Source organism: Siphateles boraxobius, unplaced genomic scaffold, assembly GCF_051911475.1.
Source record: "Siphateles boraxobius isolate OS27281-9 unplaced genomic scaffold, OSU_SipBor_1 75, whole genome shotgun sequence".
In the NCBI taxonomy this organism is placed as follows: Eukaryota; Metazoa; Chordata; class Actinopteri; order Cypriniformes; family Leuciscidae; genus Siphateles; species Siphateles boraxobius.
In genome coordinates, this window is record NW_027509203.1 from 1,876,797 (window position 1) to 1,903,284 (window position 26,488).

Below are 26,488 nucleotides of genomic sequence, written 5' to 3' on the forward strand. Positions count from 1 at the left end.
ACCAGGGTATTGAGTAGCTTTTAAAGTATAAATCCAAAAGGATTCCCTTTGTAAAAGTTTTTTTGACTCTATCTCCCCCTCTTGGTGATATTTTAACATGTTCTATGCCGAAGATTTTTAGAGTATCGCTAATTGTTTCGAGTTATAGCCTACTTACCAAATGTGAAAATGTGTAAAAGACATGTGTCAAGAACCTGATATTGAATTCTGTAATTTTGAAAATCGGATAGCCTATGGGATAGTAAAGTGTCAATCCACACTTCAGAATGTGACCGGAAGTGTTTGATCATCCGGGGACTCTTCGCCTTCTGGTGGAGTAGGCTACTATTTTTTGCACACTAATTAGCAATAATTGGATTTCGGACGCAGCGTTTATATATAGAAAGACATTAATTCCTATTAGCCTACTTATGAATGGGAGAAAGGGTACACGCAATTTGTCGAAATTACTTGTCCTAAGGGACTTTTCCACTATAGTCACTATAGTAGGCTACTGTACTGTTAAATGTAGCCTATTATTATTATTATTTATATATGAAGACCTCCGATGCGAAGTCTCTAAAAGCCGCCAATGTCAAAATGAGATACTGATATTGAGTGAATGCTCTCCGCACATAGTAGTCATATCTCCTATAGTGTAGTATAGTATAGTATAGGCTCATCAAATACCTTCACTTTAAACCCACTGAATCCCAGCCTCAGCACATTCAGAAATGTCGAAACCCAGGAGCCTGATAAAAATATTAAAGAAAAACGTTAGACGGACTTAGAGGCTTTTGCATCTGAAGTCTTGTAAATACATATTGACTGTATAGTTTACACCGTTTTAATATTTATTTTTATTCACTTTTTAGTCAAGTCAAATCACCTTAATATAGTGCTTTTTACAATATCGATTGTTTCAAATCAGCTTTACAGAGATAACAGGAAAATAATGTTGTAATAGTATTGTTAAATATAAAATTGAAAGTCCTCAACTAAGCAAGCCAAAAGACAAAGGCGAAGAAAGGCGAAAAAAAGGTGACTTTTTATTCCTTATCTAATCTATATTAATAAACATATCATTTATTTATATCCGATTGTTATTTCATTTTAATTAGCTAATTTTAATATATATATATATTTAAATTTTTTCACAATTTGACTTTGAACCCGCTTTGAAAACCGAAAACCTCTGTCTGAGGCGGAACGATGAGTCGGGCGGAACGAAGATGCTTCTCCGTGTTTCCGCCCGGACAGTATTACACGCTCTGCACTCTGAGGTGTTGGACGGAAATGGCGATGTGTAAGTCGGCTGATGTTGCTAATGTCGATTAAATCATCACTGGACTGTCACGCTTCTGCTCGGACCCTGCGGGGATTGACCCCTGAACCCACGGCACGATGCGCGAACGGCTCTGGTGAAGAGAGAGTGTGTGTGTGCGCGCGTGTGTGGAGCAGGTAACGTTACGATCCTGACGGACACTTTGATAATCTCTGATTATCTCTTTAACTAGCATTAGCCTTTAGCAGCCGGATCACTATCATAATCAGTGATGAAACACATGAGAAATAAACGCGTTTTGTATCTGACACACGGAAGAGCGTGTTTGTATGGACACGTGATCTGATGTTAATGAGCAGATCAACAGGTGAGCTGATTATGGCTCTTTAATTAATGCTCTCTTACAATATCATACTTTATTACAGGGCGTTCGTTCAACTGACCCCTAAATATGATTTTCCCTTTCATAATTACTAATAATAATAATAATACATGATATCATGAGTAAATATGTAAAATATTTATATATATTTTCGACACAAAATATGGTGTTACTGTCCAGAAAAACATGGTGTAACCAATACTGATAAAAATTACTGAATTATTTAGTCCATTATCATAAAAAACATGGGATTTTGGCAGGGTTTTGTTAGCGTCCTTGTGTTTTTGAAGGGCATATGTTCTTCACATGGCATTTCCACAGTAATAAATATCTTAAGTCATATTAATGAAAAAAGTACATTTATAACTATATTTTGTGTTTTATCACCCTAGCATTTACATGGTGTTTTTAAAAGAACGGATGATTAAGGATACATTTTCTAATCTAATTTTCTTTATTTAATAATCCTTTTAGTAATTGTTCTGTTTTGGAAAACCATGGAAACACTGTTGTGGATATTTTCTTCTGTGATTGGACCAAACTGGAGCACAGAAATCACATACAGTCATGCAAACTCAAACCGTTGTCTTGATTTTGTAAGGAAGTCTGGCCTTCTGTGAGCTACGAGCGTGTTGATCAATAGTATTTGCTTCTGCATTATTCCAACATATTTTAAGTTTTAAGTTGAATTTGTGATGAAAAAACTACATTACCCATGATGCTTTACAGAAAATTCCACCAATCAGAGTCACAACAAGCTCTTTAACCCCGCCCACTCATGCGAAACGCTACGAACGACAGTTTAGTGATGATGAACCAATGAAACATGCCAAACTCGCTGTCAAAGAAATTATGAACGCATGCAAAAGCAAGAGAAATATTAATATCTGATTGTTTGCTTTTTCCTGTCAGCTCTGTTTTTCTATGCATCTTTTTTTGCATAGTAAAATCAAACCTGCAGCTGTAGTTAATTTTGTCAGATAAATACCTTAACCAAGTTTAGTGTTTTGTTCTTCCCTTGTTTTTCAAATATTTATATATAGGCATATACATATATATAAAATATTTTCCTCAAATTTTTATGGGTGCTTAAATTTGATGTGTTGCATAATTTGAAGTCCTGGAAACACAGCAATATTTATGAATTTGTTTTGAAAAGTTCTTGAATTATTGACAGACAGCATAAATGAAATTTCGTGTTCTCGTAAAACACAAATACAGTTTTTTCACACAGAATCAGCCCGTCTGATGTAGATATGCTTTAGTATTTGAAAGAGGATGAAGATATTGTTTGATAAGTGAGATCTCTAACTGTAGTCCTTTAAAGTTCCCTGTAATCAATAATCTTTGATCACCAAAATTACAAAATTAAGCCTTTTTAGTGATTGAAAAGTCCTGGAATTTAATTGAAAACACCCCTTCAGGTGTGTTTGTGTGTGTGTGTGTGTGTGCGCGTGTGTGCGCGCGTGTGCGCGTGTGTGCGCGCGTGTGCGCGTGTGTGTGTGTGTGTGTGTGTGTGTGTGTGTGTGTGTGTGTGTGTGTGCTGATGAAGACCTGATCCTGATCACCCTGTCGGGATTATTCTGAGAGAACAACCGGCTGGACGTACATTATCTCTGACTTATCACTGGTTTTTCACCACTGGAGGACTTTAAAACCCAAGGAGTAGTGCTTGAAAAGTCCTGTGATGTTGTAATGATTTGAGTGTGTGTGTTTAACAAAAGCTTTTTTTTAAATCCTTACAGGAATAATACAAAAAAAGCAGTGGTTATGTAAAAGTGGGCGGGGCTAATAATTGAAGTTAATGAATGTATGCTGGTGTGATGATGTAAGATTAGAGAGTGTGTGTGTGTGTCTCTCCACAGCTGTGCCTCTGATCAATGTTGTCAATAGTCTCACAAAAGGGCAGAATCTGCGTTTGTATGAAACGACACTACGATACTGGATGACATTATTAAATAACTACACAAAATATTGATTTGAATATTGAATATTTTATCAACTCACCATATGCAAAACTTCCACGAGGAAAACCCGTTGCTAGCGAGTGTGTAGCGCTGCTGACTTCAGTGACCCGGATGAGTCTGTGTTTCTGTGTTCAGCGGCTGTTATCTGGGAATAATAAACCGCTGGATGTGTGATTGACCAATCAGAATCAAGCGTTCCACAGAGCCGTGTAATAATGTTTTTTATATGTCCATGTGGTGTTTTTAATATGCTTTAAGACAAACCATGTGTAAATTCAGCTTTGACAAGAGCTGTGTAATAAAAATGAATGAATGTCTGCTGGTGTGATGTTATAATGATTAGTGTGTGTGTGTGTCTCGACAGCTCGTCTCCTCTCTCTGAAGCGCTGCTAGATTGATCCGCCATGAAGCAGGCGAGCCGCGAGACCTGCGTTGTCTCGGGGACTAACGGCCTGAACGGGTCGGGGTGTCCTGGAGCGGGTCGGGCCGGTGGCGTGATGGGTGTGCAGGGCAAGTGCGCGGCGTACGTGTTAGCGCTGCGTCCCTGGAGCTTCAGCGCCTCGCTAACACCCGTGGCCCTCGGCAGCGCGCTGGCCTACAAGCTGGAGGGGTCCGTGGACCTGCTGGTTCTGCTGGTGTGTGCTGTGACCGTTCTGCTGGTCCACGGCGCCGGGAACCTGGTCAACACCTACTACGACTTCTCTAAGGGCATCGATCATAAGAAGAGCGACGACCGGACTCTGGTGGATCAGATCCTGAAGCCGCAGGACGTGGTGCTGTTCGGGGCGGTGCTGTACTCCGCTGGGTGTCTGTGTGCAACACTGCTCTTCTGCCTGTCCTCGCTCAGACTCGAGCATTTAGCACTCGTTTACTTCGGGGGACTGTCCAGCTCTTTCTTATACACTGGAGGTGAATATGCTGGGTTATGACTGGGTCTTAGAAAATGGCCATGAAGGCTAAAATTATCTATATAGACCAAAAATTACTGGAGGTGAATATGCTGGGTTATGACTGGGTCTTAAAAAATGGCCATGAAGGCTAAAATTAGCTATATAGACCAAAAACTAGTGGAGGTGAATATGTTGGGTTATGACTCAGTCTTAAGAAATGGGCATGAAGCCTAAAATTAGCTATATAGACCAAAAACTACTGGAGGTGAATATGCTGGGTTATGACTGGTTCTTAAAAATGACCATGAAGGCTAAAATTATCTATATAGACCAAACATTACTGGAGGTGAATATGCTGGGTTATGACTGGGTCTTAAAAAATGGCCATGAAGGCTAAAATTAGCTATATAGACCAAAAACTAGTGGAGGTGAATATGCTGGGTTATGACTCAGTCTTAAGAAATGGGCATGAAGCCTAAAATTAGCTATATAGACCAAAAACTACTGGAGGTGAATATGCTGGGTTATGACTGGTTCTTAAAAATGACCATGAAGGCTAAAATTATCTATATAGACCAAACATTACTGGAGGTGAATATGCTGGTTTATGACTGGGTCTTAAAAATGGTCATGAAAGGCAAAATTAGCTATATAGACCAAAAATTACTGGAGGTGAATATGCTGGGTTATGACTGGGTCTTAAAAATGGTCATGAAAGGCAAAATTAGCTATATAGACCAAAAACTACTGGAGGTGAATATGCTGGGTTATGACTGGTTCTTAAAAATGACCATGAAGGCTAAAATTATCTATATAGACCAAACATTACTGGAGGTGAATATGCTGGGTTATGACTGGGTCTTAAAAATGGTCATGAAAGGCAAAATTAGCTATATAGACCAAAAATTACTGGAGGTGAATATGCTGGGTTATGACTGGGTCTTAAAAAGGGTCATGAAAGGCAAAATTAGCTATATAGACCAAAAATTACTGGAGGTGAATATGCTGGGTTATGACTGGGTCTTAAAAATGGCCATGAAAGGCAAAATTAGCTATATAGACCAAAAATTACTGGAGGTGAATATGATGGTTTATGACTGAGTCTTAAAAATGGTCATGAAAGGAAAAATTATCTATATAGACCAAAAATTACTGGAGGTGAATATGATGGGTTATGACTGGGTCTTAAAAAATGGCCATGAAGGCTAAAATTAGCTATATAGACCAAAAATTACTGGAGGTGAATATGCTGGTTTATGACTGGGTCTTAAAAATGATCATCAAGGCTAAAATTAGCTATATAGACCAAACATTACTGGAGGAGAATATGCTGGTTTATGACTGGGTCTTAAAAATGGTCATGAAAGGCAAAATTAGCTATATAGACCAAAAATTACTGGAGGTGAATATGCTGGTTTATGACTGGGTCTTAAAAATGATCATCAAGGCTAAAATTAGCTATATAGACCAAAAATTACTGGAGGTGAATATGATGGTTTATGACTGGGTCTTAAAAATGATCATCAAGGCTAAAATTAGCTATATAGACCAAAAATTACTGGAGGTGAATATGATGGGTTATGACTGGGTCTTAAAAATGGTCATGAAAGGCAAAATTAGCTATATAGACCAGAAATTACTGGAGGTGAATATTCTGGGTTGTGACCTGGTCTTAAAAATGGTCATGAAAGGCAAAATTAGCTATATAGACCAAAAATTACTGGAGGTGAATATGATGGGTTATGACTGGGTCTTAAAAATGGTCATGAAAGGGAAAATTAGCTATATAGACCAAAAATTACTGGAGGTGAATATGATGGTTTATGACTGAGTCTTAAAAATGATCATCAAGGCTAAAATTAGCTATATAGACCAAAAATTACTGGAGGTGAATATGCTGGTTTATGACTGGGTCTTAAAAATGATCATCAAGGCTAAAATTAGCTATATAGACCAAAAATTACTGGAGGTGAATATGATGGTTTATGACTGGGTCTTAAAAATGATCATCAAGGCTAAAATTAGCTATATAGACCAAAAATTACTGGAGGTGAATATGATGGGTTATGACTGGGTCTTAAAAATGGTCATGAAAGGCAAAATTAGCTATATAGACCAGAAAGTACTGGAGGTGAATATTCTGGGTTGTGACCTGGTCTTAAAAATGGTCATGAAAGGCAAAATTAGCTATATAGACCAAAAATTACTGGAGGTGAATATGATGGGTTATGACTGGGTCTTAAAAATGGTCATGAAAGGGAAAATTAGCTATATAGACCAAAAATTACTGGAGGTGAATATGATGGGTTGTGACTGGGTCTTAAAAATGGTCATGAAAGTCAAAATTAGCTATATAGACCAAAAATTACAGGAGGTGAATATGATGGGTTATGACTGGGTCTTAGAAATGGTCATGAAAGGCAAAATTAGCTATATAGACCAAAAATTACAGGAGGTGAATATGATGGGTTATGACCAGTGTTGGGAGTAACCCGTTACAAAAGTAATGCATTACAGTAACATATTACTTTTTGCTGTAACGCAGTAGTGTAAGGCATTACTAATCAGTTTTCAGTAATATTTTACTCGGTACATGTTCAGTAAGGCTTGCGTTACAACAGACTTTTAGTTTTAATTGTAAAACAAACAAAAAACAAAACAAAAATAACAGGAAGACCGCGAGACATTAACGAATGAAAAATGCAAGTAGGCTAAATTACCTGTTTGTGGTCAGTCAATAGCCGCGTGTGGTGTCCAAGTCTGTAAATAAAGACTAAATGGCAGCGTCTGATATATTTGTATAGCGATTTATTTTTTACAGGAGTGCCGTGAGGTATAATTTCGGCCTCTGTGCTCACGCTGGCCAGTGGAAAAGCAGCTAATGGTGAAGATGGCATGAAGAAGACTATACATTCGCGAGATGGACGTATGAGCATTAGGCTATTCGTTCTAATTTCTTTCTAAACAGTTAGACTATGTTTATGTGGTATTTTTCATGTTTTCATCACGCAATCGTGTTTTTGATGCGGTGGTGACGCGTTCATGTAAGGGCGGCGGCGCTGCCGATAAAGCACCTAAAAGCTGTCACAAAGGACCGGCAAAAGCAATGATTATGAATATGTCAAATATAGCAAGGAGACATTTTAATTGTTTATTAATAAGGTCAAGATGAAGTTGACGATGCTGACTCGCGATCTTCGCAGTAGCCTAGTGAATGCACATTTCATTTCACAAGCAGAGAGCAGTCTGTTTTCTTTCGTTTTTAATTGTTCTGTTTAAAAGTAGACATATCAATATAGATATATTTTTTCAGGTCCGTGAATAGGCTACCTTATACGCTGAGTTTCGGTTCATTTATGAGACGCGCTCCAGTTCACGCGCTTAAATCCAGGCAATTGGTTGATGAAACATTGATTAAAATTAAGATACAATTATTACAAAACGAAATTCACTTTAAAGAAAGGCTTTGTGTGTGTAAGTTCTCTGTGAAAGTTTTAAAGCAGTCTTTTAGTGCAGTCCTTCAGAACGGTCGCGTCCGTAACGGAGAACTCTCACTTCTGTAACATTGTTTTTTCCTCATAAATGAGAACACGAAAAATAAAATAAAATGAATATTTTATGTTCTGTGGAGAGCCAACCCTTCTTCATCCGATTTGCGCAGTTTAATTCACAGAATTACAAAAAAACAAAAAAAATCGTTGCCTCCTAAAAGTTAAAGATTTTTTTTTGTCACGCATGACTGTCTATTTCCCTAATATTAAATATAAAACGCATGTGTAGACTGATATTTTTCTAATGTCTGGACTCCTTTCAGGGAGGAGCCTATGGATAAAAACACGTTTCAATATTTTGGTATTCATGCATTGTCTGAGAATTTATATTTCAAGTTTTGACTGCAAATGTCATGTCCATAAAGTTGGAATTCCCAAATTTTAAATAATTTATCCTTAACTAGTTTTGTAGTGTAGGTCTACGTATTTTATAATGTTAACTTCAAATAATACTAATAGTAATTTAAAGATGTGGTAGCATTGGATCTGGACGGTATGGATAACGCTGGGAGTTGGAAGGGGTGTGTTGCCATTCTGCAAGTTCGTGGATCTGAGTGTCGCGATTTCGGTTTCATATCGCATATGGTTACAGCCCTAGTCATTTTAGAATGTTAAGTTCTACTTCAGTATAGTTATTTTGGTGAAAGTAACTCAAAAGTAATACAGGAGTAATGTAACGCATTACAATTCTGAGACAGTAATATTGTAAGGTAATGATTTACTTTTAAATAACAGTAACAAGTAATATATAATGTATTACAGTTTGGAAGTAACTTGCACAACACTGGTTATGACTGGGTCTTGAAAATGGTCATTAAAGGCAAAATTAGCTATATAGACCAAAAATTACTGGAGGTGAATATGCTGGGTTATGACTGGGTGTTAAAAATGGTCATGAAAGGCAAAATTAGCTATATAGACCAAAAATTACTGGAGGTGAATATGCTGGGTTATGACTCAGTCTTAAGAAATGGGCATGAAAGGTGAAATTAGCTATATAGACCAAAAAGTACTGGAGGTGAATATGCTGGGTTATGACTGGGTCTTAAAAATGGTCATGAAAGGCAAAATTAGCTATATAGACCAAAAATTACAGGAGGTGAATATGATGGGTTATGACTGGGTCTTAAAAATGGTCATGAAAGGCGAAATTAGCTATATAGACCAAAAATTACTGGAGGTGAATATGATGGGCTATGACTGGGTCTTAAAAATGGTCATGAAAGGCGAAATTAGCTATATAGACCAAAAAGTACTGGAGGTGAATATGCTGGGTTATGACTGGGTCTTAAAAATGGTCATGAAAGGCAAAATTAGCTATATAGACCAAAAATTACAGGAGGTGAATATGATGGGTTATGACTGGGTCTTAAAAATGGTCATGAAAGGCGAAATTAGCTATATAGACCAAAAATTACTGGAGGTGAATATGATGGGCTATGACTGGGTCTTAAAAATGGTCATGAAAGGCGAAATTAGCTATATAGACCAAAAAGTACTGGAGGTGAATATGCTGGGTTATGACTGGGTCTTAAAAATGGTCATGAAAGGCAAAATTAGCTATATAGACCAAAAATTACTGGAGGTGAATATGATGGGTTATGACTGGGTCTTAAAAATGGTCATGAAAGGTGAAATTAGCTATATAGACCAAAAATTACTGGAGGTGAATATGATGGGTTATGACTGGGTGTTAAAAATGGTCATGAAAGGTGAAATTAGCTATATAGACCAAAAACTACTGGAGGTGAATATGATGGGTTATATATACATGCACACGCTTAAAGGGATAGTTCACCCAAAATTAAAATTATCCCATGATTTACTCACCCTGTAGTCATCCTAGGTGTATATAACATTCTTCTTTCAGACGAATACAATCGGAGTTATATTAAAAAATGTCTTGGCTCTTCCAAGCTTTATAATGGCAGTGAATGGACACCATTTTTTTGAAGTCCATAAAAGTGTATCTATCCATGAGTGTTTGTGTAACTGTGTTTGGGACATGGATTTTAATGATAGACCAACGCTACTTTTGCGTCATCGAAGGGTAACGCCCCTTTTTGGGGGAAAACAAACGGATTCCTCTGAGAACAGAACTCGCTCTAGATCTGCAAACTTTCTTGATAGCAACAATGGCACAAACATACACGCTCTCTTTGCCGGACTATTCTCAGACATCTACCGCCATCTCGTGGAATCACCAAGTAGCCAGCCTATTTTTTTTTCATTAACACACTCACAGTATTACAAACTAGAGGATGAGGCCATGAGGGATGTTCCATTGCGGCGGTTTGTATTTTGGTGAAGAAATTACTTTCTTCATGAAGAAATGAAGATTTTATTTATTTTTATCATCAGACGGATATTTTCTTAATCTTCCGAGAATTCAACACCGGTAAATACACTATTATCTCAGACCATGCCTCTGTTCGTTCAAGATAGCTTGTGAAATGACATATTAAAGATGTTAACCAAACCTAAAGTGATGGGAAAAGCCAGGAAAGATTAGGCTATAATAGTTTTTGCGTTTACTTGCATAACTTTTGTGTTGATATAGGCTATATATTTCCTCCCAGCTCTTTATTTCATTCTCCAAAGTTTCTCAGGGGAAATTTTTCGTAGAAATTTTATGACCGAATAAACCTTTCTCGGGCAATTCAAAAGTTTTGCAAGTGTACGCAGAATAGAGATATAATTTGTTAGATTATATAGACCAACGCTACATATTTTGCCGTACACTGTAAACCTTTTTACAACTTTCAAAGTCCTAGCACTTTCTAGACACAAGCAGAAACCAGCCAAGTCCACTTTAGTCCTAGCCTGCCACTATTTCAACAGTAAAATCTGTTAACAGCCAAGGTAGCGTGCCTAGTGAGAGCTAATCTCGTAACTTAGCCGCTAGCAGCTTCGTCTTTCTAACTAGTATAGCTAGTCGACAACAAAACTATGTCAATAGTTTAAATCAAGTTAAATATGATCCAAGTGACATGGCCTCATCGTCCAGTTTGTCATACTGTGAGTGTGTTAATGACCAAAAAATAGGCTACTTACTGTGTGATTCCACGAGATAGTGGTAGATGTCTGAATAGTCCATATTTGGTCACTGCGTGGGGTCATTAATCCAGTTTTCGACCATTTCAAAGGGACACCTCTTTAACCCCGTATCCAGTAGCTTCTTTAAATACCGTCCACGCTCCTCGGCCGGCAAAGAGAGTGTGTATGTTTGTGCCATTTTTGCTATCAAGAAACTTCACAGATCTAGAGCGAGTTCTGTTCTCAGAGGAATCCGTTTGTTTTCCCCCAAAAAGGGGCGTTACCCTTCGATGACGCAAAAGTAGCGTTGGTCTATGACTTGTTTCCTGTAATCAGTCTCTCAAAAATGATTTAAAAATTTGGATTTAGATTTATCGAGATGGTCCTCACTGCAGAACATGAAATCCACGGGGAGGAGTCGGATCCAGATCCAACTCCTCCCACCTTACATATACCTAAACCCACCCATCTCCGCCCCCTGATCCCTAAACCCACCCCTGATCCCTAAACCCACCCCTGATCCCTAAACCCACCCCTAATCCTACCCATCTCCACCCCTTGGATCTTGATCCGACTCCTCCCACCTTACATATACCTAAACCCACCCATCTCCGCCCCCTGATCCCTAAACCCACCCCTGATCCCTAAATCCACCCCTAATCCTACCCATCTCCACCCCTTGGATCTTGATCCGACTCCTCCTCATGGATCTCATGTACTGCATTGAGGTGCTACTGGATTTATCGGCCAATATATCGGTTATCAGCTTTCAAATATTAAGAATTATTGGCTATCGTTATCGGCCAAAATGTTCGTATCGGTGCATCCCTGTCATTCATGTTAGTTCATAGTGCATTAACTAATGTTATCAGATGCAACTCGGCGTACGCATAAAAAATGAAGTATACTTTAGGCTAAAGACTGTGACTTGCTGCCATCTACTGGCAGTTTTAGCTTCATATTTAAAATGTTCATTTTCAAATAATTTAATATTGCAATCCTCCGATTTTATTTTCGAGACCGTAATCTCATATTATGATGTAAATGCGTTTGTGTAAATGCATCTAAATGCTGCTTTAGATGCAGTTTCTGTGCCACTTCTGCAGTGTAAGATTTGTTTATACTGTTTTTATTTCATTGGTAACAGCCCAATGTGTCTGAGTTTACACGACATCGATGTGCTAAAACAGAAACGTGTTTTCTTTGCGTTTTACACGTACAGACGTTCACGAGGATCCGTGAAAACGAATAAAAACGCTGTATTCTGCTGCCAGGCCAGTAGATGGCGATGTCACTGTGTAAAGAAACACGAACAATTAACACATGATGTCACCGTTTTCACAAATTCCTTTTTTGTGTGTAGTTTACACAGAGATGATAATAGTATCATTGTCAAATACTTGCTTGCACATAGAAATCAGCCACAAAACGCCATTGTCGCATAAAAAGTTTTCCGTTTTTAAATTGTATAGTGTAAACGGCACCCCAATATTTCAATTTAATTTGATTAGATGTCAGAATTTGACACAAAAGAACAGAGATGGGGGACTCAAGTCACATGACTTGACTCGAGTCGCAAATTTAAGGACTTGAGACTTGCTTGACTAAATTAAGAAAATTACTCGACTTGACTTTGACTTGAGATCCAATGACTTGAGACTTGACTTGACTTGAACTGTATGACTCGAGAATGACTTGATATACATTTATCATCGCAACATCAATTGATGAACAAAATGAAAGCAACGGAACCATTGACGCCAGTCATCAGATTCTGCGCGATCGTGTGACACTGCACAAGCCCAGAAAAAACATACATCGCGGTGAGCGCGCTAAATACAAAAACATCTCCCAGCATCATTTCTTTTCGGATATAAACACTAGAAATTGACTATATTCATACAAGAAGATTTGCTGTACGCATAATAACTGGCAAGGGATATCGGACACGACCATCACAACCTCGAACAGTCGAACTTCATTCACCACGTCTAAAAGTAAACTATGGCTTGTTTAACCTGTTTGTTATAGTTAATTTGACTATCTTTAAATCTAGAGAGAATATTGGTCGAAACAGCATACCTCTTTATACACAATTATGTTTTCAAATGTAGCTTAATGCTGTCAATATTCAAATGATAATTAATGATGTCATATGTTTTGTATAACATTTGCCACATTTCTTTTTAAATCATGCTTTAAAGCCAAATACGTCGTTCTTTCCCATGACAAAAAACAACATAGAAAACTGATAATGTTTTGTCGTGTTTTATGTTTCTCTTAAAGCAGGGTTAGATGTTATCAGGGGTTACATCTATTAGATGTTATCAAAATGCCAGCAGAATTAATATTGCACCCAAAATTCAAAATTTGGTGGAAAAAAGTGCACTAGTATGAGTTATTTTCATAATTATAACATATGATATTAAAAAAATATTTCCAGAATATTGACGCGATTGCAAATGTGATAATGATTTTATAAAACAGTTCAGTAAGAGTGAATATTGTGATGTGACATTTAGACATAACCTAATATTCCAAATATTTATGTTTTTGCTCGATTTCTCCAATGACAATAGTTCCAAACAAGCCAGAGAAAGAGTTATGCGTATTTGTGATTCAGTGACCGAGTTGCTCAGTTCCAGAACGAATCTGCCGTTTTGAACATAAGTTAAACGAATGCTTCTATGACTCGTACATTAATACGGTAATTTGGCGCCACCTATTGGCGGTTTTAACTTCATAATTAAACATATATAACTTGTATTAAGGGGATGCCAGTTTGAAGAATGCCTTTGGTCGCATAGGAATTATACTTGAATTGTGAATTGTTTAATACCATTTAATGGTCTTCTGCAATGTTTGAGCCATATTTATTTTTTCATGCTTTAATGTTGGCCTAATTTCAGTTACATTTAGATTTTTATTGTAGTAACCACTCAGCTATATGTGGAAATGCATATATAAAAAAATGTTTCAAATAAAACCATAGTCCACAACTTCTGTAGTTTTAACTTATTTTAATATATAAATTCAGTGAAATCGTCAAACGTGTGTATGACTTGCCAGTGACTTGTGACCCAAGCTACGACTTGACTTGACTTGCTTGACATAAGGCAGTGACTTGACTTGACTTGACTTGCTTGACATAAGGCAGTGACTTGACTTGACTTGCCTTTATAAAAAAATTACTTGGACTTGCTTGAGACTAGAAGGTTAAGACTTGAGACTTGCTTGTGACTTGCACATGTGTGACTTACTCCCACCTCTGCAAAAGATTATGCATACACAGCGCTGGGTAGGAACTGATTTTCTAATCCGGATTAAGTAATCAGATTCCAAAAATTAAAAACTTATGTTAAATTACACTTTAAAATACTTAATCCGGTCGACACGTGGAGTCGCTGATTTCAGTCGCACCTGTGGTTTGTCGGATCTGTTTTAAATGATTACCTCAAACTGTATGTGTGTATGCAAGTTCAAGGGACTTTATATAAATTAAATAAATACACCTCTACTGTCACATGCCAGTGATTATCCCTGAAGTTCCTGTGTTTAACGCACTTCATGTTGTTGATGATACAATTTCTATCTCTTTGTATTATTATATCATTATATTGCAAGATTATCCCATCTAAAATCAATGTGATGAACGAGTTAGATCAAAAGTAATCTAAAATTAATCAGATTACATTACCCTAAATGTGTAATCGATTAGATTACATTCTTGTCATGTAATTTGTACTCAGTAATGGACTAAAATGTGTACGTACTCTCCCCTGCACTGGTTATACATTTAAATAAGCTTAGAGAAAAAAAAAAGACTCGTTTTTAACCTCAAAAACTAGAAATGCACCGAAATATGAAAATTAACCGATAACCGATAAAAGCCAATACAGCTAAATTCAAAGTTTTGTATAATTTGAGTACCTGATTACAGATCAATGTCCCAAACACACAATTATGATGTTCTCATTATAATTTTAGGTAGCCGATATGACACGCTTGCGCTGCACATGTTGACCTGAACTGTATTTTCTTTTTTGAAGTGAGTTAATCATATTTCAAGCAATTAAAAACCATCATGATGAACAGTGCACATCTGAAGCGTCTCAGCCGAAGGAAATAATACATTATTTATCAGCTTTAATATATCGGACAATTTTTCTTATCAGGCCGATAATGAGAACATTAAAAATGAACCGATATCAGCCGATTCCGATTGGCCGACATATTGTGCATCTCAAGCAAAAACGTGTTGTGTGTGTGTGTGTGTGTGTGTGTGTGTGTGTGTGTGTGTGTGTGTGTGTGTGTGTGTGTGTGTGTGTGTGTGTGTGTGTGTGTGTGTGTGTGTGTGTGTGTGTGTGTGTGTGTGTGTGTGTGTGTGTGAGCCGTTCCTAACGCACTTATTTTCCATTCATGTGTTCTTGTGTTTGGACTCTAAAATGTACACACTGCATCTTTAAATGTAATTTGTATTCAATAATGGACTACAATTTATAAGTATTCTCCCTTGCACTGGTTATACATTTAATAATATATGATCCTGGACCACAAAACCAGTCACATGGATCAATTTTTTGAAATTCAGATTTATACATCATAAATAAGCTTTCCCTTGCTGTATGGTTTGTTAGAACATGGTAATATTTTGCCGAGATACAACTATTTGAAGATCTGGAATATGAGGGTGCAAAGAAATCGCAACATTGAGAAAATCGCCGAGATTTACTAAATATCTTCATGGAACATGATATTTACTTAATATCTTAATGAATTTTGGCATAAAAGGAAAAAAAACTATAATTTTGACCCGTACAATGTATTGTTGGCCACTGCCACAGATTTACCCGTGCGACTCGCGACTGGCTTCGTGATCCAGGGTCACATATTTAGAAAAAAATGAGACTTAACTGCAAAAACGCAGTAATTTTCCCTGCATGTGTTGTGTGTCCTCTAGGCATCGGCCTGAAGTACGTGGCTCTGGGAGACGTGGTGATCCTCATCACCTTCGGGCCTCTAGCGGTGATGTTCGCTCACGCGGTGCAGGTGGGATACCTGTCAGTGCTGCCGCTAGTGTACGCCGTGCCGCTAGCGCTCAACACCGAAGCCATCCTGCACAGCAACAACACCCGAGACATGGACTCGGACAAGCAGGCGGGAATCGTCACGCTAGCCATCCTAGTGGGCCCAACGCTGTCCTACATCATCTACAACCTGCTTCTGTTCGTGCCCTACCTGCTGTTCTGCATCCTAGCCACGCGCTACAGCATTAGCATGGCTCTCCCGCTGCTAACGCTGCCCATGGCCTTCCCGCTGGAGAGGCAGTTCCGCCGCCGCTGTTACGCGAAGATCCCGCAGAAAACCGCCAAGCTCAACCTGCTCATGGGACTCTTCTACGTGTTCGGGATTATCCTGGCGCCGCAGGGGAGCTTGCCGTTATTGTGAACCGGCTACAACTCTTGTCCTGATTGTTTTAAACAACTCTAGGTACTTTTGTATTCATAGCGATGCTAATCCAGAGTTCAAAGACTTTAATTTATTGTTGTTTATTTATGTTTTCAGAGATGGCAAGTGCTCTCAGTGCATAGACTGTCCAGGACATCAGTATTGTAAACAGAGACCAGTCTGTAAATTAATATATATATATATAAAAGTGCAGGGCAATGATTAATCACATCCAAAATAAAAGTTTGTTTACATAATGTGTGTGTACTGTGTATAATTTTGTATATATAAATACACACACATGCATGTATATATTTAAGAAAATTTGGTATTAATATATAAAATATTTATATTATATATATTATATACATGCAAATATTTCTTAAATATATACGTGCATGTGTGTGTATTTATAAATACTAAATAATTATACACAGTACACACACATATGTAAACACAAACTTTTATTTTGGATTCGATTAATCATTGCCCTGCACTTTTATATATATAAAATGGTTTACTAGTTCATTATACGTTTCAGATATATTAAGTACCTTTCACATTTTTTCATGTTTTTGTGAACATGACTATAAATCATTTTTCTAATAATGTTTTTGATTTTCATTATATAAAACCAGCCGAGTCTCAAGTACCCGCTCTTCAATGGTGGTCAATAATTGATATTTTAACAAGGGAACCTTTGCTTTAAAGTCTCCCTGTGGTGAAAATCCAGCTTTTAATGTTGCTTGTCTATGTGGAGTTTTTAATATGAATTTACACATGGTTTGTCTTAAAGCATAAGTCGACAGCATCGCTGAGTATTTTCTCCTTAAAACTGCAGTGAACCAAAGACAGTCTCAAAAACACGGTTTGATATCGCTGGTGTTTCTGACGTCACAAACTACCTTGTAACCAATCAGATCAACGTGTGATCGTCAATGGGTGGATCTCTGAGTGAGTGAGTGGAGGCGGGGCTCATTTGCATATTCATAGAACCGCGAATACTAAATGAGGCAAGGGTGTCGAGTTACATTCAAGATATTTTAAGACATGAAGGCATTTTTTCAAGAAAAAAAACGTTTAAATATGTAATTTTGGTGATTAAAGATGAGTTTTAAGGGATACGGTCATTGACTACAGGGGGGCTTAATATAGTTCTTGGTGTAGTTGTGTATAAAATGCTTCTCAGCTGGATCTTACGTCATAGACAGCGTTAGACATATTTCAATGTCAAATTATTATTATTTTTTTCAAATAAAGGATATACAGAACTAAGCGTTTTGCTTCATTTTGCTGCTGTTTCCTCCAGGACACAAGGAAACAAGTTTAGCTCAGCTTTTCATGGGTTTTCAATATTCACGTCATTATGTGAAGGTGAGCATCTTTTGCTGCTGCAGAATGAATACATGAGACATGTTCTGATTTTGACATGTTGATATTGATGCAGTCATTTTGAAATGCAATCCATTCGCTTGGTTTCCCGATTGCAGCATGTGACCAAGTATTTGTAGACAATACAATTCTGTAATTCTGAGAGGAAATATATTTGTGATCTCTTTATAAATGTGTTTCTTTGCTTGTATATTGTATGTAATGCTATTTCTAGAAAGCTTTCTTTCGTATATTGCTTGTTTTTTTTCTTATTTTGTCCATCTAAACAAAGACATGCCCGTACTTTGATATGTAGCCTACACATCTCCAATACAGTTTAAACAAATATTGAGTTACAAAATAATAACTCACTATGCAGATGAAACTGATCGTTCAAAATGTCCAGTTTTTAAAATGTTTTTTTTTTAATGTAAATTTATTTGTTTATAATTTTGCAGACATTTATTGGAACGTTACTTTAAAAAGTTCTCTGAACAAATTAAGGAGCAACATTCAAAAAAACTTTCTAACGTCCAACTAAAATATTTCAGAAAATTAAACGTTCCCTGAACAATATTTAAACAACGTTTTAAGGACATTGTTAAAGAACGTCATTAAACCAAATAGCCTAACTTTGAGCGAACAATCTACTAACGTTATGAACGTTTGTTGAGAAACCCTTGCCAGAATGTTAGCGTAAGTTCTCAGAACGTCTTTTTGCTCATTACTGAAAATGACTGTAATAAGCGTAATAATGCAATGCACACTGGTCTATAATATATGAAGTGATCATGGGTGTAACATGGAACGACAACAAGATGGCTCACGAGGACCATTATAGTGAGCGCAATCTCAGCTATTCGCGCATGCGCACTGTCATGTTTCAAATCAGGATTTCACTATCAAGTATATATTGATTTAATAATCAAGAATACTAAGGTTCCCCATAGATCTACGCAACCTGCTTCATAAAGACAATCATTTAAAACAAGAACATTAATTTAATGACGCACTATAGCCAAACAATTACGAATCCTACTACGGCGAAGGATTAGCGCATGAATAGTAATCAAGTGTTGCCTGGTAACCTTCCTGTAGCGTCACAACATTAATATTCATGAGCATATCTCTCGCCATAGTACGATTGGTAAATTTGCATAAGGCACGGCAAGCAGCGGCGTGGGCGTGTCCACGAATTATCCCGCACTGCTAGCTTGACTAGCGCGATGTGTTTTCATTTCGATGATTTATAGATGGTTTTTGTTTTTGTTTTCGTGTGGAATTATTGGCGGACACACAACGCGAGGTGACGCGGAAGCTTCGGCCTGATGGATGTTGTCCACTGGCGTTACTGACGCGCGCGTCCATCGCATCGCATCGCAGTAATAACCGCTCGTAAGCCTGTATTAGCACTTTATCGGTGGGCCGGTGAAGCATTAATGTTGTCGACAGGTAAGATGAAACAACGACACGATATCATGATGTGTTTTGTATTCATATAACGGTGTCGCGGACATGCAGATAAAAAAACGGTTTACTGCTTTTGTTTGAATAATCATTAATTTTCATGGTTTGCTTGTAAAGAAAATTCTGAAACATATTGATTATATCTCCCATAATCAGTCAACAAACAATAAATGCTATTAGTAAATGACCAGGTTTTACAAGAGCAATCACTCGATCTTGCTAATAAACACATATTTATATATTTTTTTACATTTGTATACATTTACTGTCATGTTTGGTGTTTAGTGTAATATTTATATTGTGCTTTGTTTATTTGTGCAGCGCACATTGATGGTTCCCTTATGGAAAAGTATCACTATAAAATGTTGGGTTGCTTCATCCCATGTTTGGGTCAAATGTGTATTTTTAAACCCAACCGTTGGTTTATATGTTGAACTGTTATGGGTTTGTCCATATTTGACTCAAACATGGGATGAAGCAACTCAGCATTTTTTAGAGTGGTGTATCATGGCATAGTGATGGTAAACATGATGATTTTACACATTCCACGTGTTTATCGAGAATATATCATTGTAATCACATGTTATCTCAAGCAATACCATGGTTCATGTCCCTTTTATGTGTTTTGCACAAAATGGCACTAGCCTGTGTCCTAAAACTGATGCTTATTTGTGTTTCCTTCATTGGAATGACGAATCATTGTATTTTTGGTTGTGTTTTGTTTGGGAATCGGTTTTAGAAGCACTATGATAATACTACGGTACAGTAATGGCGTCAGATGATGATTACATGGTACTGTAACTGCATGTTTCTGAGATGCATAAAGTACTGAAATAGATTCCTGAGAGTGGGCGAAGAATACCTTGGTATTACATAAGTTCATCATTGGCTTTGATGGTTTTGCAATCTTTCCATTGCACAAAAGATTCTTTAGATTATTAAAATGTTCTGCACACAAAGATAAAATTGGTTCTTTTAAGAACTGATCATCTCTATGGCATCACTGTGACCTTTGAACCTTTGTATTTAAGAGTGCATGTCGAAAACATGTTTGGTTTAGATTTCTGGAAAGCGTTCATTAAAAGGAGCAGTTTTGTTTAAAGGTCAGGACAGGAGGAAGGTTTTTATTGCTCAGCTAACATAGAAGTTGACCAAGCAGAGACATATATTATGTGCCGATGTAAATGCAGATTCAGTCCTTTGCTTAGTGTTTTGTTTCGTTGTAGTTTTAGACCTTTCATTTCTGTCCTGCATCCGTGGATATATATTTCAAAAGCTTGTGTATTTCACCACAGTAGTACAGCTGTGGGTCACCCATGATGATGCAGTGAGAATTCATCATTCTTCAGATCAGCTGTTGAATGAACATTGGTTTTATTATGTGCTCCCCTCATTCTTATCAATGATAGTAATATATGAGAAGTGAACAATGAATATAATTAAGATTGTCTCATTTTTAATAATTGTGTACTTATGTAGCTTATTTGGTTTTCTAGTGGGCTTGCAGAGAGACTCCGCCCGCACGCTCTTCTGATTGGCTGTGATTTCTGATTGATTTGGTTGCGAGTGCATTGTGCTAGCAGAGACTCCGCCCACACGCTCTTCTGATTGGCTGTGATATCTGATTGATTTGGTGGCGAGTGCAGTGTGCTAGCAGAGACTCCGCCCACACGCTCTTCTGATTGGCTGTGATATCTGATCGATTTGGTGGCGAGTGCAGTGTGCTAGCAAAGACTCTGCCCGCACGCTCTTCTGATTGGCTGTGATATCTGATTGATTTGGTGGCGAGTGCAGTGTGCTAGCAGACACTCCGCCCTCACGCTCTTCTGATTGGCTGTGATATCTGATTGATTTGGTTGCGAGTGCATTGTGCTAGCAGAGGCTCCGCCCACACGCTCTTCTGATTGGCTGTGATATCTGATTGATTTGGTTGCGAGTGCATTGTGCTAGCAGAGACTCCGCCCACACGCTCTTCTGATTGGCTGTGATATCTGATTGATTTGGTTGCGAGTGCAGTGTGCTAGCAGAGACTCCGCCCACACGCTCTTCTGATTGGCTGTGATATCTGATTGATTTGGTTGCGAGTGCAGTGTGCTAGCAAAGACTCCGCCCGCACGCTCTTCTGATTGGCTGTGATAACTGATTGATTTGGTTGCGAGTGCAGTGTGCTAGCAGAGACTCCGCCCACACGCTCTTCTGATTGGCTGTGATAACTGATTGATTTGGTTGCGAGTGCAGTGTGCTAGCAAAGACTCCGCCCGCACGCTCTTCTGATTGGCTGTGATATCTGATTGATTTGGTTGCGAGTGCAGTGTGCTAGCAGAGACTCCGCCCACACGCTCTTCTGATTGGCTGTGATATCTGATTGATTTGGTTGCGAGTGCAGTGCGCTAGCAGAGACTCCGCCCACACGCTCTTCTGATTGGCTGTGATTTCTGATTGATTTGGTTGCGAGTGCATTGTGCTAGCAGAGACTCCGCCCACAAGCTCTTCTGATTGGCTGTGATATCTGATTGATTTGGTGGCGAGTGCAGTGTGCTAGCAGACACTCCGCCCTCACGCTCTTCTGATTGGCTGTGATAACTGATTGATTTGGTTGCGAGTGCATTGTGCTAGCAGAGGCTCCGCCCACACGCTCTTCTGATTGGCTGTGATATCTGATTGATTTGGTTGCGAGTGCATTGTGCTAGCAGAGACTCCGCCCACACGCTCTTCTGATTGGCTGTGATATCTGATTGATTTGGTTGCGAGTGCAGTGTGCTAGCAGAGACTCCGCCCACACGCTCTTCTGATTGGCTGTGATATCTGATTGATGTGGTGGTTATTGCAGTGTGCTAGCAGAGACTCCGCCCACACGCTCTTCTGATTGGCTGTGATATCTGATTGATTTGGTGGCTAGTGCAGTGTGCTAGCAGAGCCTCCGCCCACATGCTCTTCTGATTGGCTGTGATATCTGATTGATTTGGTGGCGAGTGCTGTGTGCTAGCAGAGACTCCGCCCACACGCTCTTCTGATTGGCTGTGATATCTGATTGATTTGGTTGCGAGTGCAGTTTGCTAGCAGAGACTCCGCCCACACGCTCTTCTGATTGGCTGTGATATCTGATTGATTTGGTGGCGAGTGCAGTGTGCTAGCAGAGACTCCGCCCACACGCTCTTCTGATTGGCTGTGATATCTGATCGATTTGGTGGCGAGTGCAGTGTGCTAGCAAAGACTCTGCCCGCACGCTCTTCTGATTGGCTGTGATATCTGATTGATTTGGTGGCGAGTGCAGTGTGCTAGCAGACACTCCGCCCTCACGCTCTTCTGATTGGCTGTGATATCTGATTGATTTGGTTGCGAGTGCATTGTGCTAGCAGAGGCTCCGCCCACACGCTCTTCTGATTGGCTGTGATATCTGATTGATTTGGTTGCGAGTGCATTGTGCTAGCAGAGACTCCGCCCACACGCTCTTCTGATTGGCTGTGATATCTGATTGATTTGGTTGCTAGTGCAGTGTGCTAGCAGAGACTCCGCCCACACGCTCTTCTGATTGGCTGTGATATCTGATTGATTTGGTTGCGAGTGCAGTGCGCTAGCAGAGACTCCGCCCACACGCTCTTCTGATTGGCTGTGATTTCTGATTGATTTGGTTGCGAGTGCATTGTGCTAGCAGAGACTCCGCCCACAAGCTCTTCTGATTGGCTGTGATATCTGATTGATTTGGTGGCGAGTGCAGTGTGCTAGCAAAGACTCCGCCCGCACGCTCTTCTGATTGGCTGTGATATCTGATTGATTTGGTGGCGAGTGCAGTGTGCTAGCAGACACTCCGCCCTCACGCTCTTCTGATTGGCTGTGATAACTGATTGATTTGGTTGCGAGTGCATTGTGCTAGCAGAGGCTCCGCCCACACGCTCTTCTGATTGGCTGTGATATCTGATTGATTTGGTTGCGAGTGCATTGTGCTAGCAGAGACTCCGCCCACACGCTCTTCTGATTGGCTGTGATATCTGATTGATTTGGTTGCGAGTGCAGTGTGCTAGCAGAGACTCCGCCCACACGCTCTTCTGATTGGCTGTGATATCTGATTGATGTGGTGGTTATTGCAGTGTGCTAGCAGAGACTCCGCCCACACGCTCTTCTGATTGGCTGTGATATCTGATTGATTTGGTGGCTAGTGCAGTGTGCTAGCAGAGCCTCCGCCCACATGCTCTTCTGATTGGCTGTGATATCTGATTGATTTGGTGGCGAGTGCTGTGTGCTAGCAGAGACTCCGCCCACACGCTCTTCTGATTGGCTGTGATATCTGATTGATTTGGTGGCGAGTGCTGTGTGCTAGCAGAGACTCCGCCCACACGCTCTTCTGATTGGCTGTGATATCTGATTGATTTGGTGGCGAGTGCAGTTTGCTAGCAGAGACTCCGCCCACACACTCTTCTGATTGGCTGTGATATCTGATTGATTTGGTGGCGAGTGCAGTGTGCTAGCAGAGACTCCGCCCACACGCTCTTCTGATTGGCTGTGATATCTGATTGATTTGGTGGCGAGTGCAGTTTGCTAGCAGAGACTCCGCCCACACACTCTTCTGATTGGCTGTGATATCTGATTGATTTGGTGGCGAGTGCTGTGTGCTAGCAGAGACTCCGCCCACACGCTCTTCTGATTGGCTGTGATATCTGATTGATTTGGTGGCGAGTGCTGTGTGCTAGCAGAGACTCCGCCCACACGCTCTTCTGATTGGCTGTGATATCTGATTGATTTGGTGGCGAGTGCAGTTTGCTAGCAGAGACTCCGCCCACACACTCTTCTGATTGGCTGTGATATCTGATTGATTTGGTGGCGAGTGCAGTGTGCTAGCAGAGGCTCCGCCCACACTAGGGGTGGGAATCTCTAGGCACCTCACGATTCGATTACGATTCAGAGGCCTGCGATTCGATTCAAAAGCGATTATCGATTATCTGCATCTTTTGTGTGTGTGTGTGTGTGTGTGTGTGTGTGTGTGTGTGAATATAAATACTTTGCTTTAAAAGTACAAAGTAATGACCCATAAAGAATTAACGTACAATATATTTTATTAACATTGCAAAGAACCAACAGGAAAATAAATGTGTGCTTGAACTAGCAGCATGAGCATACTTGTAGTAAATTAATAATATAACAACAACAGGTGTTCTGACGATTCATGCTACCCATCGAGATGTGCTACTTACTGGTTATGTGCACACTCATTTTTCTTCTGCTTACCACGCCCATAAATCTATGCATCCTTGCTGTGGAGACTTGTAGGAAACTTTGACAGGTCAAAGATGAATATTTGATGATAATTTTTACTTTTCACACCGTTTTAAAAATAAAAACAGTACATTATACTGTACTCTTAACTTCGAATTTTATTATAATTTTATTTCATATAATAATATCATTTTTACTTGCTATATCAAATGTGATAATTGCTAGTTCATTTAAAATATCAAAATATGCCCCCCATACACTTACCCTGATTAAAATGAAATAACAATGTCATAATATTGTGAGATTTATACCATTATGGAAACAATAGAGAATGAATCAACATTATCTGTGATCGATTCGCATTTGGGTGGCATTTTTCGACAAGGCAGCAGAAATCGTCTGAACACCGGTACAGCCCAGAGCCATAGAGAGACACGGCTCTGGTACAGCCGAGTGTTTTTCCTCCTCTGGGTGGAAACGTGTCATATGGCTTCTCATATTTGTCGTGTTGCCGAAATATTTTAGTTTTATTCTACAAAGCTTACAACTAGTGTGGCTCTTGTCCAGCTCCTTTCCCCCTTCAACTTCATAGAAGCCAAAATATTTCCACACGTCAGCTTTTAACGAGGAGGGTGTTTGGATTTCGCGCTCAGCCATCGCGTCTCTGTTATGTGCGCACGCCACAGACAGACGGTCCGGGCACTGCACTTCCGCGCTTCAGAGTTCCGTCTTTTGCGTTCCGTCAATATTACGTCATTATAAATAGGCTACATATCTAAAAAAAAAATTTTTTTTTTTTTGAAAATCGATTTTTGACATTTGTGAATCGATTCAGAATCGTCCACGTCCGCATCGCGATGCATCTAAGAATCGATTTTTTCCCCCACCCCTAGCCCACACACTCTTCTGATTGGCTGTGATATCTGATTGATTTGGGGGCGAGTGCAGTTTGCTAGCAGAGACTCCGCCCACACGCTCTTCTGATTGGCTGTGTTGACATGGTTTAGTCGTAGTGTTAGTGACTGCTTCGACGACGGGGATGGAAACGCACAAAATCATTAGTGATTCTTTCAGTGATTTTAGGGAAGAATTCCCCTAAATGCATATATTTATTAAACAAATATATATTTTTAAATATTTGCAAAAGCGTTGCTAGCCAATTATAGTCGCAAGTTCTGTTGTTGCCATTATAGTTCAGTGATTCTGTGTTTCCCGTGGCTAGTTGTGTGAGTAAACTGTTAAACTAGCTCGACGTGTTGTTGACAGCTCAGTTTCTTGTTGCTGTGACGTGTGGACTTGCGTAGATCGTTCTCTCTATCAAAGGGGAACGAAAATAGTCAAGTTAGCATTCCTCAGATGCCAGTTTTGTTATCTTCCTCTGTATATTTACATTTACATCGACCTGGAACCGAATAATTAGCAGAAGTTACTCCAGTATCTGGAGGATCTCATGAACACACAGTCTGGTTTGAATGACGGATGTGCAACGAAGTTACTAAGGTTTTTGGAAACCGTGATTAGCGAGTTAATTCCTCCAACGATGCGTGTATGCTAGCTCATGTGATGTAAACACAGCCCTAGTTTAGCTAACGCGTTGGAATTTTAAACGAACATTTTAAATGAATTTTAAATGAAACATTTATAAGCATGTTTTGTATTTCATGTGTGATGTGTGTTCTGTTAACGATGTGAACACTTTTTTTTTTTTTTTTTTTTTCTGTAGTTCAGTGAATGTTGTGTGTGTGTGTGTGTGTGTGTGTGACGAGCTGTCACTCAGCATTCCTGCTTATCAACACACACACACACACACAAAAGAAATAGTTCACCCAAAAATAAAACCTGTCCTGTAACTCCACGTCATTCAAACCTCGATGATTAACCTGATAACTTTTCCCCATCAC

General features: G+C 39.2%; 2 protein-coding genes and 1 long non-coding RNA gene across 4 annotated transcripts in view; all 3 read left to right on the top strand.

Annotated features, from left to right (window-relative positions):
• The first annotated feature begins 1,208 nt into the window (after window positions 1–1,208).
• ubiad1 (UbiA prenyltransferase domain containing 1) lies at window positions 1,209–17,813 on the top strand. 2 transcript variants are annotated; one of them, XM_077217585.1, is made up of 4 exons: window positions 1,209–1,440; window positions 3,978–4,522; window positions 16,051–16,580; window positions 16,656–16,794. In XM_077217585.1, the coding sequence occupies exons 2-3, from the start codon at window positions 4,018–4,020 to the stop codon at window positions 16,536–16,538; spliced, it is 993 nt and encodes a 330-aa protein (XP_077073700.1). In that variant the 5' UTR covers window positions 1,209–1,440; window positions 3,978–4,017; the 3' UTR covers window positions 16,539–16,580; window positions 16,656–16,794. The 2 variants fall into 2 exon arrangements, with proteins under 2 accessions (XP_077073700.1, XP_077073699.1); XM_077217584.1 differs by having other exon boundaries at window positions 1,210–1,440; window positions 16,051–17,813.
• LOC143724507 (uncharacterized) lies at window positions 5,529–5,715 on the top strand. Its single transcript, XR_013197394.1, has 2 exons — window positions 5,529–5,580; window positions 5,662–5,715. It is a non-coding gene; the product is annotated as an uncharacterized LOC143724507 (long non-coding RNA).
• A 1,260-nt stretch (window positions 17,814–19,073) lies between the features above and the next one.
• Window positions 19,074–26,488, top strand: part of mib2 (MIB E3 ubiquitin protein ligase 2) — a 141,576-nt gene continuing 134,161 nt past the window's right edge. The window contains exon 1 of the mRNA XM_077217664.1: window positions 19,074–19,361. Within this exon, the coding sequence (XP_077073779.1) occupies window positions 19,349–19,361 (13 nt within the window). The 5' untranslated portion in view covers window positions 19,074–19,348. The remainder of the gene's footprint in view (window positions 19,362–26,488) is intronic.